General features: G+C 40.4%; 2 protein-coding genes across 2 annotated transcripts in view; one reads left to right on the forward strand and one right to left on the reverse strand.

The window, feature by feature from the left end:
* LOC119745394 (DNA mismatch repair protein Msh3-like) overlaps window positions 1-6341 on the reverse strand; it is a 34120-nt gene extending 27779 nt beyond the window's left edge. Inside the window, exons 1-6 of the mRNA XM_038221716.1 lie at window positions 6003-6341; window positions 4292-4382; window positions 3310-3845; window positions 2309-2543; window positions 821-972; window positions 124-290 (exon numbers count right to left, since the gene is read on the reverse strand). Of these exons, the coding sequence (XP_038077644.1) occupies window positions 124-290; window positions 821-972; window positions 2309-2543; window positions 3310-3845; window positions 4292-4382; window positions 6003-6200 (1379 nt within the window). The 5' untranslated portion in view covers window positions 6201-6341. The remainder of the gene's footprint in view (window positions 1-123; window positions 291-820; window positions 973-2308; window positions 2544-3309; window positions 3846-4291; window positions 4383-6002) is intronic.
* A 4095-nt stretch (window positions 6342-10436) lies between these two features.
* Window positions 10437-18202, forward strand: LOC119745631. The gene is made up of 8 exons (XM_038222136.1): window positions 10437-10565; window positions 11656-11890; window positions 12302-12414; window positions 12632-12679; window positions 13625-13818; window positions 15014-15072; window positions 15615-15730; window positions 16749-18202. The coding sequence occupies exons 2-8, from the start codon at window positions 11688-11690 to the stop codon at window positions 17270-17272; spliced, it is 1257 nt and encodes a 418-aa protein (XP_038078064.1). The 5' UTR covers window positions 10437-10565; window positions 11656-11687; the 3' UTR covers window positions 17273-18202.
* The last annotated feature ends 707 nt before the right edge of the window (window positions 18203-18909 follow it).

Genomic DNA, 18909 nt, shown 5'->3' on the forward strand with positions numbered 1-18909 from the left:
AACACATGTGAGATAATACATTTTTTGATTCGGAAATTGACTAAAATTTGATACTAAAAAAGACTTTCCTAGTTCGATGAAATTAGCCCCAGATTGATGGGCATATGGCATTACCATGGTTACCTGCTTGAGACAATGTCTTGTACTAGCTTCTCCGTTTTCTCCGTCAAGACAGTGGGCAGCAAGAGCTCGACCGGCTGGATGTGATGAATGCGGGTATCCAACTCGCTCAGATGGTCGTTGTCATGGAAACTGTCATAGATGATGTCGCCCGTAGCAGGCTGGATGGCCTAGCAAAGTTTCGCCAAAAAAATAACGATTGGTTCTTTATCTGCCGATGGTAGCTAGCACACAACAATAATAATAACTAGATTTATATAGCACCAAATTACCAAAGGATGCAAGGCGCTAGAAGGGAACAAATTATGAAAGGATGAGGAAAACCAGCTACTGTTTGGGGAAGAGGTGGGTCTAGAGTCCTTTCTTGAAGGATAGAACAGAATCAGTGTTTGTGATGGAGACAGGCAGAGCATTCCATAAACGGGAGGCAGCAATGAAAAATGCCCTGTCACCGGACTTTTTGCGAGACTTGTCAGGCACAAGGGATATGGCATCAGAACTACGAAGGGAGTATGAACATTCATGGATTGTAAGGAGAGAGAATAGGTAGTTAGGAGCACGGTGATTTAGAGAATAGTAGGCATGGACGAGTGTGCGGAATTCAATGCGTTGAGCAACTGGGAGCCAGTGAAGCTGTCTGAGAAGTGGTGAGAAGTGGCAAACTGCAAGTTTAAAAACGATTGTAACAAAATTTACTTACCACGACTCCAAATTCCACACTGGCATTCTTGCGTGCCTTGCTGCTGGGTTTAGTGAACTCGCTGAGGCAAAGTAGGTAGTTGCTAGGGACGACAGACGATACCTCACCGTCAGTGGGATCAGACGCAAGACTGCCGATCACGGGGTCCACATGTAAACCGTAGCAGTCAAGGAAACGAACAACGAGTGAATCTCAGACAGACGGCGTTTGCTCCAACAAGCAAGGATCAAAATAATGCTATTCAGAAATTATTGCCAAACACTTAATAACATGTACATGTTTAGCAAGAATCAGTCTAGAGCTAGTCACAACTGATGCACACCACATGCCATTTTGGCAGGTAAACTGATCTCAGTAAACAGGCACTTTCTATGAAAACTCAGGCAAGTTTACAGTTCACTTCGCATTTGGAAATGGGACAGTTGACCGTTGGCCCACAATGCATTGCTTTTAGGGCTGTGCGGGTCCTCGGATACCCAATAGCTAACTGATAATGGCACATACCCGTTCCATTGTCTTTGTTTTATAACTGCTGGATGTTCTGAATGTGTGATAGGGAAAACTTTTTTTTAAAAGAAATCAGTATCAAATATTCATTTGCTTCAGGGTCCACAGAACACTTTGTTTGTATGGGTCAAATGTCTGACTATTTCAAAGGATGTTTGGTTTAAGGACATTTTTGGGGGGGAGGGGGAATCAAACAACGAAAAATGCTTAAAGCTACAGTCCACCATTTGCAGCTATCCAAAAAGTAACTGATGTAATTATTGTTGAAAAACATACTTGGTTGAAAGACAGTAAGGCCAAAAAAAAAAAGTCTCCGGTTTCTGGTATGGAGCTTGCCCAAAAAGTGGTGCGGCGACGCAGCTCTTTTTTTTTTGTACCTGACTTTTTTGCTTCAAATGTCGGCTGATGACTGCAAATGGTGCCCAACTAAACTAAGTGCAAATATATGGGAGTCCAGAGAGGCCACATAAAGCTTATTCTCGATCAAAACCCCATCTAAAAACACGTTAAAATTGTGCAGCAGCAGGATTCCAGTCAAACCAGTGAGTTTGGCGGTTTTGAGACATCATCTTTCATTGAAAAAAAAACTTTTTCATTTTGCCGACGCGCATGGCTACGGCGACGCGCGCGCATACCAGAAACCGGAGACTTTTTTTTTTTTGGCCTAAGGAAACTAAACTCCCTGTGAAATTACTCTTTCTGGCAAGCTGTCATTTTGAAGAAATCAACAAAAGAAGGCCTTTCCAACAGTGCGTCTTAAATTTCCGTTAGTAGTTCGTTTTTTTATTCGGCAAAGCGCGCGCAAGCGTTGACACGACGCACACGCGACATCACGTAGCTGCAATCAGCTTAATTACAAATGATGGACTATACCTTTAACTTATGGCTGTCATGGAAAGTAATCACAGTTTTCCTAAGCATGGTAGCCAGATCTGTTAACATGTGACAGGCACTCTTGGATTGTTTTCATTACAAGGATATCTTCTCCAATCAGCGTGGACTTGGTGTACAGAGCGGACAGCTTTCTCTGAAAGGGAGCACTCCTGTTGTCCCCGGCCGCCTTCAACGCGGCGGTCTCCGTCTGCTTGACCACACCCACTTTGTGGCCCTTGGCAACCAGTCGCCGGGTGTGGACAAAGAGGCGATGGACGGGGATACTGGCCACCATGAAGTTGTGGTCTGGATGGCAGAAGATGTTAAGTTCTTTGGCTGCAATCTGAGGAAAAACAAACCAGAGATGTGATCAAGTCATCACACGTCGATCAGAACTCTAACCCTGCTGAATACAACAGGATCCAACTATGTCACATACATGTACCCGATGGAGCCTGTTGGATTGAACAGTTAACCCCTTGTGTGCATTCCTCATGCAAAATGTTGGATTCAGCAGGCAACTGAAAATGAGGCAAGTGGGTTGAACAGGAAAGTCAGTTTGGACTCTGTTGGATTCAGCAGGGTAGTCCTGAGGAAGTACTAGGGGGTTAGGGTTAGCAATCACAAGTCAATTGCAAGCTAGTCACAAGTATTTCACAGGTCAGTCAAAAGTCAATAATGAGTCAATCACAAGTCAATCACAAGTCAGTCACAAGTCAGTCGTTCTATACATATACTGAGGATCTGGATCGTTATCCTCCGACAAAACGGCTACCCACATCACATCAGAGTACACTCTGATGTGCTGTTCACTCAATAACAGCACCGCTGGATCTTTACGTTTAAGGCATATGCACTGTTGGATGATTTGCTTTTATCCCAAAAGTTACCTACCGAGATATTATCAAAAAGCTTACTTGGATTAAAACTTGTTCTGGTACTAAACACCCCGTGAAATTATTCCATCTGGCTGGCTGTCATGATCACTTGGAATCAAGACATCAACAGATGTAGGGGGTTCCAACGATCAGTCAATGGACTGATTTTTGGAATACAGAGTTCTATTGATAAAATTGTGTTTTGTGTTCAAAGATTTGATGCCCATATACCTCAGCATCCTGCCCGAAGAATTTATACTTGTAGCCACACTCCACAAACAACAAGGCATCGGGGTACTGCTTCTTGATCTCCAGAAACTGCAGTTCCAGAGGGGTGTACTTTACGCCCCTCAAGGGACCCTCCTTTGGTGACATCCTGGAAGTTGCTTTGCCTTCCTCGGCGCAGGCTTTGCCTCCTTTGTGCGAGCCGAACTTAAATCTTTCCGCCAGGGATGAGGAGGGTGTATTCTCACACTGTGATGACGGGTGGGGATTGTACTTGGATGATGACACAATGTTTGAAAAATCTTCATCGCTGTCTGCTTCGTTCCGATCTCCCGATGCTTCCTCATTCGTCAATCTTTGGCCCAAGTTTTGACCCCCACATGTATGTACTGTTTCGCTGTCCTGTGTTGGATTGAGGCTGGCAGAATTGTGGCTGATGTTGACGACAGGCATCTCTGAGTTGATGGGGTCTTGGTGCATACCGGACTTGAAGCTGTTCAACTTGTGCTGGGTGTGGCTTGAGATGGGACTGATTTCAGTTTCTAACATTGGGGATAAGTATTAAAACACAGATATTCACTAAAGTGACTGAAGATATGTTATATTATTATTTATATCAGGCTTCATATTGAATGGCTTTTTTTCGGGGTAATATATGTTGCACTCACTATAACAATATTGCACTTGTTTGCAACTTGTGTAATATTGTTAAAGCTCATGCAATATATTCTTGTATCCCCATCAAAGCCATCCAATATTATATAAATATCAAAAGGCAATATTTTTTTGAGTAATCAAGCAATTCATGATATCTTTACTGCAATCTAAAAAATAAATATATTTCAATTGTTTTTTTTTTTTAATGTATATGAATGAAATACATGAATGGCAGAAAAAATGCTTCAGTGTCAAAATAAACACCAGTAAAGTCATGCTGGGGTCAAAGGATCTGACAGAAAATCAAATCGAAACGGATTTCCTGACAAACCTGTTTGAATTCTCTGTCTTTTGTTGCCTGATGTCTCTTCCTGGCTGGGTGAGACATGAGATCGTTTCCTGAAAGGAGATGGCACCTCAACCTGCAAGTAATCAACAATTATGATTATTAAAGGATGCATCATTCAAGCTTATAAATTTATAATAATTGGCAATATAACCGTTATAAGGACAAAATTGCACTCAATTGACGGGACATCATCATCAAAAAATTTAATTTGACAAGGGCAGCCTGAAAAAGTGGACATGTATTCATTCATTCATTCGTTTCGGTTTTATTGTTAAAAAAGATGGCGACCAAAGAAAAAGTCTATCATACTGTGACAGAATGGTCACTTGCGTGCGAATTAAATTAGGTTTGTGCATTTGTGCCTTGACTCCGCGTACACATTGCAAATTGGGTGAATATTGCCGAAAATTTGGCAGATCGAGTTTGGCAGTCGAACGAATAACACCACTGTGTACAATGTACATAGATCTCTCTCCTACTGGTAGCTACACCATTTTCAGCATTGTCAATGTCATGATTGTGTGAAATTACGATTAGAACTAGCCCCAAGTTTGATCATTGAAACACCACTTTGGTCTCCTACCTATCCCTATAGTTTATTTTGTTTGTTCAGTTCAATTCCCCGTCTTTTAAAGTTACGTTTCTACTCCTTACATGTTAGTTCACAGCTTAGCCTAGGGCAGAGATTCAGCCAATCCGAGCTAGCCCATCCTGATGTTAAACAATAAAGTCTGGCGTCCTTTGGTAGAGATAAAGGAAAGATTCCCATATCTGGCCATAACTAATGTTTCCCTTTAGTGACCTATCATCAGCCATAAGAAAGTGATAATATGGGTAGGTTGAACCACTGCCACAGACATTGATGGCACTATTTTCATGCCCAAAATGACCTAATTTGTTTGTGACCGCCTTTTTTGAAAAGGTTTGACATGGAGTATCACATACAGGGATACTTTCACTTAGCTCCAAACATCATCAAAAGAGAACTGCAGGGTATAGTTGCCTGGCTATAGAAAGTTTGGTTTGTTATTAAATCACATTGCCAAAAAAAGTTGCGGATTCCCCAAAACAGCAATGCCGTTATTTGTGTGTAAATTTCCCATACGTTTGTACACATAATCAACTGATGCGGTCACATTTATTTCTGCCAAATCGAGCATTGTTTTAAGGCAACTTTAAAATTGCAATAATGTGAGAACTGCTTGCCCTATGAAGTCAGGAGACCATTTGTTTAATTGCATTTGGAAAGCTCTTTCAGACAATGTAAATTCTACAAGTGTCAAATCAACTTTGAAATTTGATGATTCTATGGGAAAGATTCCCATATCTGGCCTTCACTTATTTTTCCCTTCAACGAAAAAAGTGAAAATACATCCTAGTAAAAAGTCAAAATTAGCAGGAAAAACTTTGAAGTATTACTGAGAAAACACATAAAAATTTTCAGACCAGTCTCAATAGGATTTGGGCACAGGGTGACAAGTAATGGCCAGATGTGGGAATCTTTCCATAATAATATGCCCTAAAACATGTAAAAAAAAAAAAGTAAGCTTGAGTAACTCTAGCTCTAAATGCCTATGCGATATGCATTAGAGCTGGAATTACTCAAGCTAGTAAAAAGTCAAATTTAGCAGGGAAAATATTGAAGTATTTACTAAGAAAACACTTAAGATACAAACAGTTATCATGTTTATACCTCGGTACCATTTCTCTCCTTATTTGACGAACATGACGAGTCCACATCGATAATGACATCGGACAGGCGCTGCTGTTTCGCCGGCGTAAAGAACCTAGAAATTGACACTTGCTTCTTCTTTTCGGCCGACTTCACGGTGTCGGCACCTTTAGATGTCTTCTTAAGCGCGTTCAGCTTGGACAGATTCAATTTCGACATTTTTAGGCGTATACCAACCAAAACCTAAATAATTAAAAGTTCTTCACGTCAGTCTCCACCAGTCCAGTACGACAGCGTAGTCATCGTCGCCATGCGCTGCAGCCGGAGTGCTGTCATGAGTTTGCTTTGCAAAATATTAATTTCCACATGTCCTGAAGGGCGCCCTCAAGAGATTAGAATTTTGACAACACTTCATTTCGCTGGTACTTGGCATGTTCTCGCCAATTTTATACCGAAGTAATTGTTTACCAACGTCTAGAAATAAACATGTGCAATCGGAAAGACAATGTCAAGGTAGCCGTGGATTTGGCCGGATAACTGGCCGCGTATTCAGCCACAGATCCAGCCGCGCATTCACCAAAAGACGCACAATGTATAATACATGCGGCAAAATGTGATCTATTTTCAAGAAAGATAATTTTCATCTATTCAACGATTTTTCCATAATAAAATGCAAATAACAATATTTTTGTCCAAAAAAACGACATAAGCGACCGTTTCATCCACTATTTTTGAAATTGTGATTCAAAATTACGATTAAATTAGCTGCATAATGGGAATCATTGAAACAAATTGTGTACGTACCCCACATGATATCTAAAGTCACAATTTTATTTCATATTGTACGAGATAATGTTACTGGGCACACTTAATTTTGATTTAGGCTTAAGCCGAACACTATTTAGTGCCGAATTAGCCCGAGACCACATTTTCCCTGCACTACATGTTTTCATAGTAAACTCACAAGTCTATTTCATAATATACGAGATCATTATACTGGGTGCAATTACTTTTGGTAAAAGCTTCAGCTGAACACTAATTAGTGCTTAATTAGCCCGTTAAAGCCATCCTACTTTACAGCACATTATAAGAATGCGTTCTCAACTACATCATTGCCCCTTTAAAACAAAGTGATACCTCACATATTGTCAAAAACTCACAATTTTTTTTCCATTCTCTACGAGACCGTTATACCGGGCACACATTTGGCTTCAGCCGAAAACTATTTAGTGCCTAATTAGCCGGTTAAAGTGACCCTATTGTACTGCGAACCATTTTACCTTTTACTTTAAAGAGGCAATCATTATACGCAGCCGAATACTAGAACCCGGTGCAGGGAAAATGGGGTCACTTCAATAACGGGATAATTAGGCACTAATTAGTTTTCGGCTGAAGCTTATACTATAATTAAGTGTCAACATGATCTCGTAGATTATGAAATATAATTTTGAGATTTTGATAACATGAGCGCCTTGTGCGGTACACTTCGTTTTAAGGAAAATACAGTCTACTAAAATTCAATCCCGCGAATTTAAAAATAAAGCGCTAAGCTAGCTCTGCGGAGACAATAACTCAAGAAAAACACATTACACTGATTTGAAATTGCGTCCAATTGACTGTGATATACGAGACAATAGATTTGAAATTCGACAGAAACCGTTCTAGAAGAATGTTAATCAAAAACAAAAACTAAAGTGTGAAAGGGCACTCCTGCATGTTTTACCAACATCTTTTTCTTACAAAACAGGGCGGGCTACACAAAGACTGGTCACCATCGTATAGACTTCTGTCAACGTGGATCTGCCCACACGAGGTCAGCATTAAGTGAACAAAAATAAAACACACTTGTGGAGACGATAACTCAAGAACAACACAGTACATTGATTCAAAATTTCGTTCAGAAAATGTTCGGGGTATAGGACTCAATTACTTTTAAAATCAGCGGAAACCCTTGAATAATAAATTTAATATGATTTAAGGAAATACAGTGTACTAATCGCGAAACAGTCAATACGAATTCGAGTCACTTTTAACGGAACAAAAATAAAGCACTCTTTGTGGAGACGATAACTCAAGAACAACACAGTGCACTGAATTGAAATTACGTTCAATATTTGTTCGGAATAAAAACACGAATGGTTTGAAAATCAACGGAAACCCTTGAAGAATAAATTTAATATGATTAAAGGAAATACAGTGTACTAATCGCGAAACAATTCAATACGAATTCGAGTCACTTTAAACGGAACTAAAATAAAGCACTCTTTGTGGAGACGATAACTCAAGAACAACACAGTGCACTGAATTGAAATTTCGTTCAATATTTGTTCGGAATAAAAGACACAAATGGTTTGAAAATCAACGGAAACCCTTGAAGAATAAATTTAATATGATTTAAGGAAATACAGTGTACTAATCGCGAAACAATTCAATACGAATTCGAGTCACTTTTAACAGAACAAAAATAAAACACTCTTTGTGGAGACGTTAACTCAAGAACAACTCATTGCACTGATTTGAAATTGCGTTCCATAATTGACTGTGATATACGAGACAATAGATTTGAAATTCGACAGAAACCGTACGAGAAGAATATTACTACAACAAAAACAAAAACTAAAATGTGTAAGGGCACTCCCGCATGTTTTACCAACATCTTGTTTTTCCAAAAGAGGGCGCGCTACACAAAGACTGGTCACCACCGTTAAAGGGAATATACATCATTTGCTTTTGCTGTAATTTTCAGAAATGGATGGAATTGGGGGGTTGGAAATATAAAGCAAATATAGTTACACTGACTTTTTGGAGGTTTTGGGTTCGAAAATGCTATAAAAACCAAGAAAAACGATAATTTTCCTGTAGTCTGGTTCCCTGACTCCATATAAGAAGAAACAGAGCAGTTTACATACATTGGGGAATTGTAAGGTCAGGGAACCAGTCTAGCTGGCTCGTACCCGTTCATAGGTTTGTAATCGATTGCAAACAAGTGCAATGGTCAATTGGGTCCAGTATTTGAAAAAAAAGCCAGTTGTTTCCAACGCTGATCGGCCGATCAGCGTTGGAAATTGATACAAAAATACCACTTTTCTTGAAAATGACAGTATACCAGGTGCCATAATTTTACAGGATGCTTTAGACTGTCATTTACCAACATCCTATTAAGGTATTTCGCAAAAACTTGGTAGTTTTATTTTTCGATGTTTGCAAATGTTGTATATTCCCTTTAAGACTTCTGTCAACGTGGATCTGCCCACACGAGGTCAGCATTAAGTGAACAAAAAAACACATTTTGTGGAGACGATAACTCAAGAACAACACAGTGCATTGATTTGAAATTGAGTTTAAAAAGTGTTCGGGATATAGGACTCAATTACTTTGAAAATCAACGGAAACCCTTTAAGAACACACTGCACTGAATTGAAAATACTTCCAATAATTGTTCGAGATATGGGACACGAAACGTTTGACATTCGATGGAAATCATTGAAGAATGAATTTAATATGATTTAAGGAAATACAGTGTACTAATCGCGAAAAATTCAATTCGAGTCACTTTCAATGGAACAAAAATAAAGCACTCCTTGTGATAACTCAAGAAAACACATTGCACTGATTTGAAATTGCGTCCCATAATTGACTGTGATATACCACACTATCTATTTGAAATTGGACAGAAACCGTTAAAGAAAAAATAATACACCAAAAAAAAAAAAACTACAGTGTGTCGGGGGCACTCCCGTTACGAACATCAATTTCTTCCAAAAGAGGGCATGCTACACAAATACTGGTCACCTCAACGTGGATCACGATCTGCTTAAACGACTGGTCGGCATTAATAAGTAAACAAAAATAAAAACACACATTACTTGTGGAGACGATAACTCATGAACAACACAGTGCACTGAATTGAAATTTCGTTCAATAATAATGTTCTGATAATCGAAGGGGACACTTGTATGTAATAGTGCAGTGAAAATATGGTCTTTAACGGACTAATTAGGCACTAATTAGTGTTCGGTGTGTAGCCAATACCAAAATTAAGAATGCCCAGTAACATGCATGATCTCGTAGATTATGAAATAACATTGTGAGTATTTAATATTACGTTTGGTACACTTTGCTCCAAATGATGCAAGTTACTTTCAAAACGTCTCCAATTGCGTTGAAAAATAACGCAAAATGTCATTATTCCTTATGCAGCTAGTTTAATAGTAATTATTGCATCAACAATTTCGAGAAAAAAAGTGGAGAAAATGGTTGCTTTTGTCTTTTTTTATATGGTATTGTGGGAAATTCGTTGAATAAAATAATAGAGTTATCTATCTTGAAAATAGATCACCTTTTGCCGCATGTGTTATATATTTTTTAATTTTGGTGAATGCGCGGCTGAATACGCAGCCAGACATCCGGCCAAATCCGCGGCTACCTTAAGCCAGGTGGAATGCGGGAAAAACCCATTCTTGTAATAATACTAGGCGATGTAAATCCTCCATGGTCCTCTCCTCTTCAATTCACCTGACATGCCTGATGATGAAGTGACTGATACTTGACAGGGTTTACCCTTGATAAAGCAAATTACCACAGGTAGATTATTGCTATGATTTCTGTCAGTGTATCATAGGGTGATCGTAGATTTCCGGCTCGATATGGTAATGATAAGCATGTTATGTTGAGCAGTGCAGTGTTGCGTCGGTCAAAATGTGGTGGCCGGGGCCGGGGGGGGGATGAGGCGTGGAGAGGCGGTGGTGAAGGAAGGTACAGGTTTACCAAGGATTAAAGATCCCCAATTGGAAGAGTTTTTATAGCATGATTGCAACTTTTTTTTTAAACAATGTTAATGTAATGGAAATAATGTTCCAACCTGACGCAACTTCAGCAGTTGTTGTGTACAAAGTCAAAGACAGTAGTATGGAGAGTCAAGACAATTTTTTAAGTATTTCCTAACAAAATTGGAAATGTTTCTCTGTCCCAGATTCATGTCTTATCATCATTTCTGCAACGACTGACCTTCATTGAGATGATATATGAACAAAATGATGAAGTAAAAAGCAGCGTCAGGTTGCAACATTCTTTCCAATATAATAATAATTTAATGTGGTAGACCTCATAGTCATACTCATAGGCATATATAAAAAAAAAGACCAGCGATTGTCGATTGTGTAGTGTAAAAAAAATAGGCCCCCAGTCATGCCAGTTTAGTTTTGGGCACATAAATTAGAGTCGAGGATGTTTTATCATTCCAAAATGACATATTGGACCTAAAGTAAAGCAGACTTGTTCAAAGTGTAATGACAGCTTTTTAAATTTCGAAAAGTTTCTTTTTACACATGCTTGAGGTAAGCCTACATGAAGAAATTGCGATTTCTACCTGTTTTGCATCGCGGTGATTGCCATCTTTATTTTCGTGTTGTGTTTGTCTTCTTCATCTTCATTTTACTTCCAGCATGTCCAGATGGATTCTTCTGTTTATAAGGCACTCATAGCACTGTGTCAAATCACTCCAGTTGGGCAATGATTAAAAAAAAAAACATTTGTGATATTCAATGATTCATATTCTCATGCAAACATAAATTGGGACCTTCAGTAAAATTTCAATAGTAAGAGTGGCTTTGCTCATAACCTATCCGTAAACCTCAAAACAGCTAACCTTTTGTTTGTTTGTCTCTGTGTTTAGGTACATCACCTTTGAATCCAACAAGAAGCCATATGAGTAGCATCATGTCAACTGAAGATCTGACCACGGAAGTTAAGAAACACACCAGAGGGGTTTTGCTATCCAAGATAGGGGGTGTACCCCTGGTACAATTTGAGAAAGACTATCGAGAGTTGCTTGGGAAAAGGTTCCCTTTCCGGGAGCTGGGATTCAGCGATGTTCGGTCCTGCCTTGAGAGTTTGGCTGACACTGTCAGGTAAATGTCCGAGTTTGTGTCAAGACGCACTGTCATTCTTGTTCAAGAATTTGAGATTCATGGTAATCCCAAAAGTCTGATGCCCTTTGATGCATTCAGCTACCAACACCAGTGCAGAGATGGCCAACTTCTGAGACAATGAGAGCTAGTCCCATTGAACAATGCCACAGTTGTATCCTGCTGCATTTGGGGACCACAGACTCTGAGGCAGTTTGGCCTTCAGACTTTTGACCTGATGGATCTTGAGGCACTGGGCAGGCCCGTCAGTTAGGCAAGTGTTGCACGTTGCTGCGTTTGGCAGGGTTTCTTGCCAAAATACCCAGGAGGGTTTCAGATTTAAAGCACATGCATCTGGGAAGCTGATTGTGCTAGTACTGTATTATTTTATTTACTTGTTTATTGCTTTTACAGATTTGAGTACTCTGAGGCACTGCAGGAACTGATGCTGTTTGGAATCGCCGACGATCACTCCTTTATGTCCTCACCAGCTATCAAAGCACAATTCACTCCAGACAAACCCATCAGTAAGACATCAGAACTAAACATTATTAGTTAAACAACATTTGTGAAATCTGGACTTTCAAGTTGGTTTTTACAAAACTTTATTTACGTTAAAAAAAAAAATTGTATTATTAGCATTTTGGGCTTTAAATCTTGGTCCACAACTTCATTTGAATTCCCACAGGTTTGTCGTAGTCTTATCAGCAAAACCGCATCATTTTATTTCAATTCTTTTTCTAGCTAAAAGAAAGAGGACGAATAACAAGAAGTACCCCAAGAAACATTCAGGTATGTTAGAAATCAATAAATTGCCTTAAAAGTTGCGAGAGAATTCTGTTTGTTCGTGCTAATTTTGCCAATTAATGCATGTGACGCACGCCGACAGGAATGCCCAAATCTGAAGTCACAAGGGTTCCCGTCGAATTAAGTTGACTCTAATTGCAATATTCTGTGACTAGACTCGGCTCTAGTCATTAAAGGCAACTGACTCAGTTTGACTCGAGTCACCAAATGACTGAGAACCAAATCATGTCTAAGGCACAAAACTCCAGTTTTAAAAATGTGAGCAATCTGTAAATAGTCTTGGAAGTGTCTTAGCTTGAGTTACTCCCATTGAATGACTCAATCTGAGTCATTCCCTTAGAATGACTCAACTTTAGTCACTGCCTTTGAATGACTGAACTTGAGTCTTTTCTTTGAATAACTCAACTTGAGTAACACCTTCGAATGACTCAACTTGAGTCACTGTCTTGGAATGACTCAACTTGATTCTTTTCTTTGAATAACTCATTAAGTTGAGTAACCTATTTGAATGACTCAACTTGGGTCACTCCATTTGAGTAAGTTCCTTAGAAATACTCAACTTGAGTCACTCTATAGAATGACTCAACTTGAGTCCCTCCCGTAGAATGACTCAACTTGAGTCACTCTATAGAATGACTCAACTTGAGTCACTCTATAGAATGACTCAACTTGAGTCCCTCCCTTAGAATGACTCAACTTGAGTAACTCCCATAGAATGACTTGACTTGGGTCATTCCTTTTAATGACTCAACTTGGGTCACTCCCATAAAATGACTTGACTTGGGTCATTCCTTTTAATGACTCAACTTGGGTCACTCCATTAGAATGACTCAATTTGAGTCATTTCCATACATGAAGTATGACTCAACTTGAGTCTCCCTTAGAATGACAAAATGCTAAAATCAGAGTATTTTTTTATTTTTAAATTAGATTCTGATGATTCAAAATCTAAGCATGCAGCTCACAAGTCCAAGGCCTTTCAAAGAAGGGAAAAACAAAGCCAGCCAGTCAACGGTCAAGGCAGCTCAACGAATACCCAGGCAAGCAGCTTGGTGGAACTGAGGCCTAACCTGAAAGGGCTGTACTCCGTATGTGTGACAAGACTACCCCAAGAGCTTGAGAGGGTATGTGCAGAATACATGAGCCACAAGCAGAATGTTGCCTCGGAAAAATTTATTGATAATTTCTTACAGAAAGCAAAGTCAAAAAGTTCAGCTGATACCGTAGGGTTTTAATTTTTTTTAACCCCAGCACCCTAGGTCTTTTTGCTAGGATTATAGCCTCCATCCTGCAAAATCCTCCAATTGGGCTCATGGAAAAATAGCATAGCCTCAATCGTGCAAATCCCTCCATTATTTCTTGAATATGGTCCGTGGAGGGGTGACCACTGCCTGAATCCTGCAAAATCCTGCAGCAGTGACTGTCAATATACATGTTGAGGCTTGGCCAGTGACATCCTGCAGCAGTACGGAGGATTTCAAGCATAATCCAGGCCTATATTTATGCATACCTGAATAAAAACAACACATGGTCTGGCCCAAGACCTTGACAAGGTGCCTCCTACGAAATCAGTATCGCACTTTTGCTATGTAACCGCAATCCTCCAATTCCTCCACTTTGGCAAAGAGGATATTGAAGGAGTCATAGAGTTAGGGTAAGAATCATGGTAACAGAAAATGGTAAAAGAAAAAAAGAAAAGCGTATTCTTAAAGAGTTCATGAATTGAATTATACACCTGAGCACATTGTAGCAAATATCTATTCCTGTGAAATGTATGAAAACTATGAGGCATCCCTTTTTTAGGTAAATTGCTTTGTAAAAGGCACTTTTCTAAACATTTAAAATGTTTCATGTTTTTCCAACAGGTGAGGGAGCTGTTGCTGTGACGTCGCTTTTTATAGGAACACACTCTTCAGATTAGGGCTTTCTCCTTCAAATTGTAAACCCAGAATTCTGGTTATTGAAAAGATTTGTACATAATTTTTTCTCATTGTCTTACTGTCATATACTGAAACGATAAAATGAACCACTGAAAGCAGAAAACTAACCACAGCAAACCCCTAAAATTCTGGTGACTTTTTTACGCTGAAGCAGATGTGAAACTGAAGTTTCTGCCGTGAATGACATCACAGTTGTGCTCATGAATATGGAAATTGGCATTAGCCAGTGTTAGCATACAAACCAAAAGGGCACCAAAACGCCCTTAAAATGGCAATATTAGATTACAAAGTAAGTTTATAAGTTTAATACATTAATTAGGTTCTGTGTGATTGGAAACACCTGTCAGACATGGATGTTGCTTTTTACTTTATTCATCAGGATGTCCAAGAACTCTTCAGTGAAGTGGCATCACCAGCAGAATTGAGTCGGGGTGGCATGTAAGTAATCACATTTCTAAGCTTTGGCAGGAGCTTCTGTACGCCACTTCATGGTCGGTCGGTCGGTCAGTAGGTCTGTCCCTGGAAAATTGACCAAAAACAAGCCCCCCTAAGTTTCCCATAAAATATAACTACAAATTGACCAAATGCTATGCCATCATAACACACTCTTGGCAAAAGTGTTCGGAACATGCCCCTTTGTCTGGATCGATGCGCGTGCGCGTCTATTTCGCATATGAAGTGAGACATTCCGGAACCGGGCCAGAGCTTATTGTGCACTCGCGCTTGTCATTTTTAAAGTGGCAGTTGCTATGATCAACCATCTGTTAATTTGAGTAGTCATTTGTGTAACACATAATTATGAAGATAAAATGACAATCTGGAAAAAGGAAAGGAATAATGGCATTTACGGATTTTCTTTCGTCATGGATTAACCCTAACCTTCCAAACCCCATCAAAATCCACCCCCCCCCCCCATTTTGGGGGATTTTGGCAGATAAGCCATATTCATGACATATATTACCTTTCTTTTTTTTGATCAGGCATTTTTTCTTGCGGTATAAAAGTCACGAGGAGGCAGAAAACATAATAGCCAGATATGACGAATACAAGCTGAAAGGAACAACGCTGAAGGTTCAGCCAGCTAAAGAGAAGATGGGTATGTGCATGGATTAAAAACTGTAAAAAAAAAAATGCAACAGCTCTCATTGGTTTTGTACACATTTTTTAATCGAGGTCGTCCTCGATTTGGTTCCTGTCCCAATGTGCGACGATTTTATCAAAAACAAATACACAGGATGGGTGGGGGCATGCAAGGAGCTAGTTTGCTCCCCATCCCCCCCCCCCCCCACACCATCCCAACCTCAGCCATTTAACCAGTTCGAGCGGGATGATCTGTATACACGCAAAGATTTTGTGGTATTTGGGACGCATGACGAAGAAATGTGTGACGATTCATCCCAATGTGTGACAATTTTATCAAAAACAAATACACGGGATGGGTGGGGGCATGCAAGGAGCTAGTTTGCTCCCCATCCCCCCCCCCCCACCCCATCCCGACCTCAGCCATTTAACCAGTTCGAGCGGGATGATCTGTATACACGCAAAGATTTTGTGGTATTTGGGACGCATGACGAAGAAATGTGTGACGATTTTATCCCAATGTGTGACGATTTTATCAAAAACAAATACACAGGATGGGTGGGGCATGCAAGGAGCTAGTTTGCTCCCCATCCCCCCCCCCCCCCCACCCCATCCCGACCTCAGCCATTTAACCAGCTCGAGCGGGATGATCTGTATACCTGTATACACGCAAAGATTTTGTGGTATTTGGGACGCATGACGGAGAAACACGCAGGGAGCGAGGCCGGAAATATCGGTCAGTGCCCGCTCGCAGCAAGCGAGGCCGGAAATATGTCTGTGCTGCCCGAGGGTGATGGCTTCAGCCTGCCTGGCATTGAGGTCGAGTGAAAAGCAATCCTGCGCCTCGTTCTGTTCTCGTTAAAATATTCCCAGCGTGAACTGGTTAAGGGTTAAAATGGACAATTTCTTTAACATTTACTTCAAAAGCTCATAGTAGAAAATGCGGTTTTCTATGCAGTTGCATTAGTTTTGGGAAAGAAGAGAAGGTACCAGCACATATCTGCTTTTATTTCTTGAAATTTCTTGCTATTCAGCTCCAAGAGAGGGTGCCCACAATCATTCTTCAAAAGTGCGAGAATCTCGTCCTAAGGAGTCCCAACAATTGGAGAGCCCACAACTGGACGAATGCGACAATAACAAAGTGAACACGAATGGTAGGGAGGGCAAAAACAGCAGCCGAAAACCACACCGGAATGCAGAAGCCAGTGGAAAGGCCGATCGCCCCAGGAGTGCACCTAGGAACAAAAATTCCAGAAAATGTACGCGGGCAGGAGGAGATGTCAAACAGGAATCACAGAGTGATGACGTAAGCTCGCAGTCGCCGTGGCAACAGTCTCAGCCAAACGGAGACGCGTTTGGAATGCACAAGGGCGAGACCGATGCGTCCCTCGAGAACATGCTGCAGCAGTTTGAATCCTTGGCTGCCGGTCATTCGACAGAGCCCGCCTCGTTGTCGGAGCGTACCGATCCAGTCAGTGATCGAAGCATCCCCAAGCCGAGGCTACGTAGCATCTTGGATCTTGCAGACAGGTTTAAAGGGAACAAAGACGTGAAGTAAAGCCAACTCAATCCTATGCCAACAGCTTCAGGAAACGAAATGCCGAGCAGTTATTGCTGAACCCGAGCAAGCCTGAACAATAAGGGCATGACTTATCGACAAATTCTGGGCACGTGATCACCGTACACTGATTTGTGGAGTGCTGTGGCCCTATATGGTTATGGTGTTCAACTCATGATGGGGAACATGGTGCTGTGTTCTTGGGCAAGACACTTTACTACACTTGCCTCTATCCTCCCAGGAGTATAAATTGGCACCTGTGAAGGTAGAGACCAGATTGCGCTGATCTCAAAGTGCTGCAAAAAAAACACTGGTCTGATGGCCTGATGAACAGGGGTAATAATTGTGAAGCGCTTTGAGACCTCTGGTATAGAACGCTATAATAAGCACCACTTAAAGCCCAGTTCATACTGCATGCGAATGCGAATTTGACGTCAGGAAACATTCGCTGCGAAATTCGACCGAGTTGAAATATGTTCAACTTTTACGAATTCGTAGCCCGAATACTTGCCATGACGTCACAAGTTCGCGTTCGCGCCGAGTATGAACCGGGCTTTACAGTACACTCATGAGATGAGGCCCCCTTCAATGGAGAAACTATTGTGCATGCTATCCTACAAAGTAACAGCCCCCTGATGGATTATCTGAACAATAGCTGGCACAATGCTTTCACCATTGAAGGGGGCCTCCATCATAGTAGCCCAGATCAGTCCAACATATAAAAGCGTTTCAGTTTTCTATCCCAGCAGTATGCATGTGGGTGTATAGCATCTTGTGAATAAAAAGCTCTGGCTAGATCTGTTCTATTTTATTGATCCATAGCTAGTTTCAAGTTTTTCCAAATAGACATTTATCGGCAAGATCATATTTTTGTGCCAGAATTTTGAAGAAGAGACTACTGATCTGCAATAAATAAATTAAAAAAAAAAAGTTGATGCCGGGAGTGTTTTATGCCGTTTTGCAATAAAAAAAAAAAAGTTTACCAATTTCTTACAAAATTTGTTTCCCTCTGCATCCGAGGTTTACTGCTTGGGAAAACGGAGAGGAATTATGAAAAGAACATTTATGCCCTTTTGAATTCATTTATTTTTCATGTCAAAGACAGAATATTTTTACATGTAGTCCAATCTTGACTTAATTTTTTAGTCGGAGGTGTCATTTCCAATAAATTTATCAACTACATTTTTGAGAATTCGACTTGTTTGCAAGTGTTAAGTTCTTTTTTTTGGTCAAGTTCACCTGCAGGAGATTTACAGTTTTAATTAGTTACTAAAGTAAAGGCCCCCCCCCCCCCCCCAAAAGTCTCCAGTTTCTGGTCTGCGCGCGCATCGCCGCAGCCATGCGCGTCGGCAAAATTTTTGTCTTGACGATCCAAATTTCCTGAAGAATGCTTGCGTCGGTCAAGATCTTAAGTGGGTGCAGAATTCTCAAGCTTTATGGCCTTACTGAGGTCTCCTCAAGCTCCACCTGGACGGATATTTTTTTTAAAGAGTTTTACGGGGATCGAACTGTCACTTGCAACATCAACCGACATTTGAAGGAAAGAAAATAGGGCGCAAAAAAACAAAAACCTGCGTCGCCACACCACTTTTGGGACAAGCTCCATACCAGAAACCGAAGACTTTTTTTTGGTCCAA

This window comes from Patiria miniata, unplaced genomic scaffold (assembly GCF_015706575.1).
Source record: "Patiria miniata isolate m_02_andy unplaced genomic scaffold, ASM1570657v1 HiC_scaffold_7, whole genome shotgun sequence".
Lineage (NCBI taxonomy): Eukaryota > Metazoa > Echinodermata > Asteroidea > Valvatida > Asterinidae > Patiria > Patiria miniata.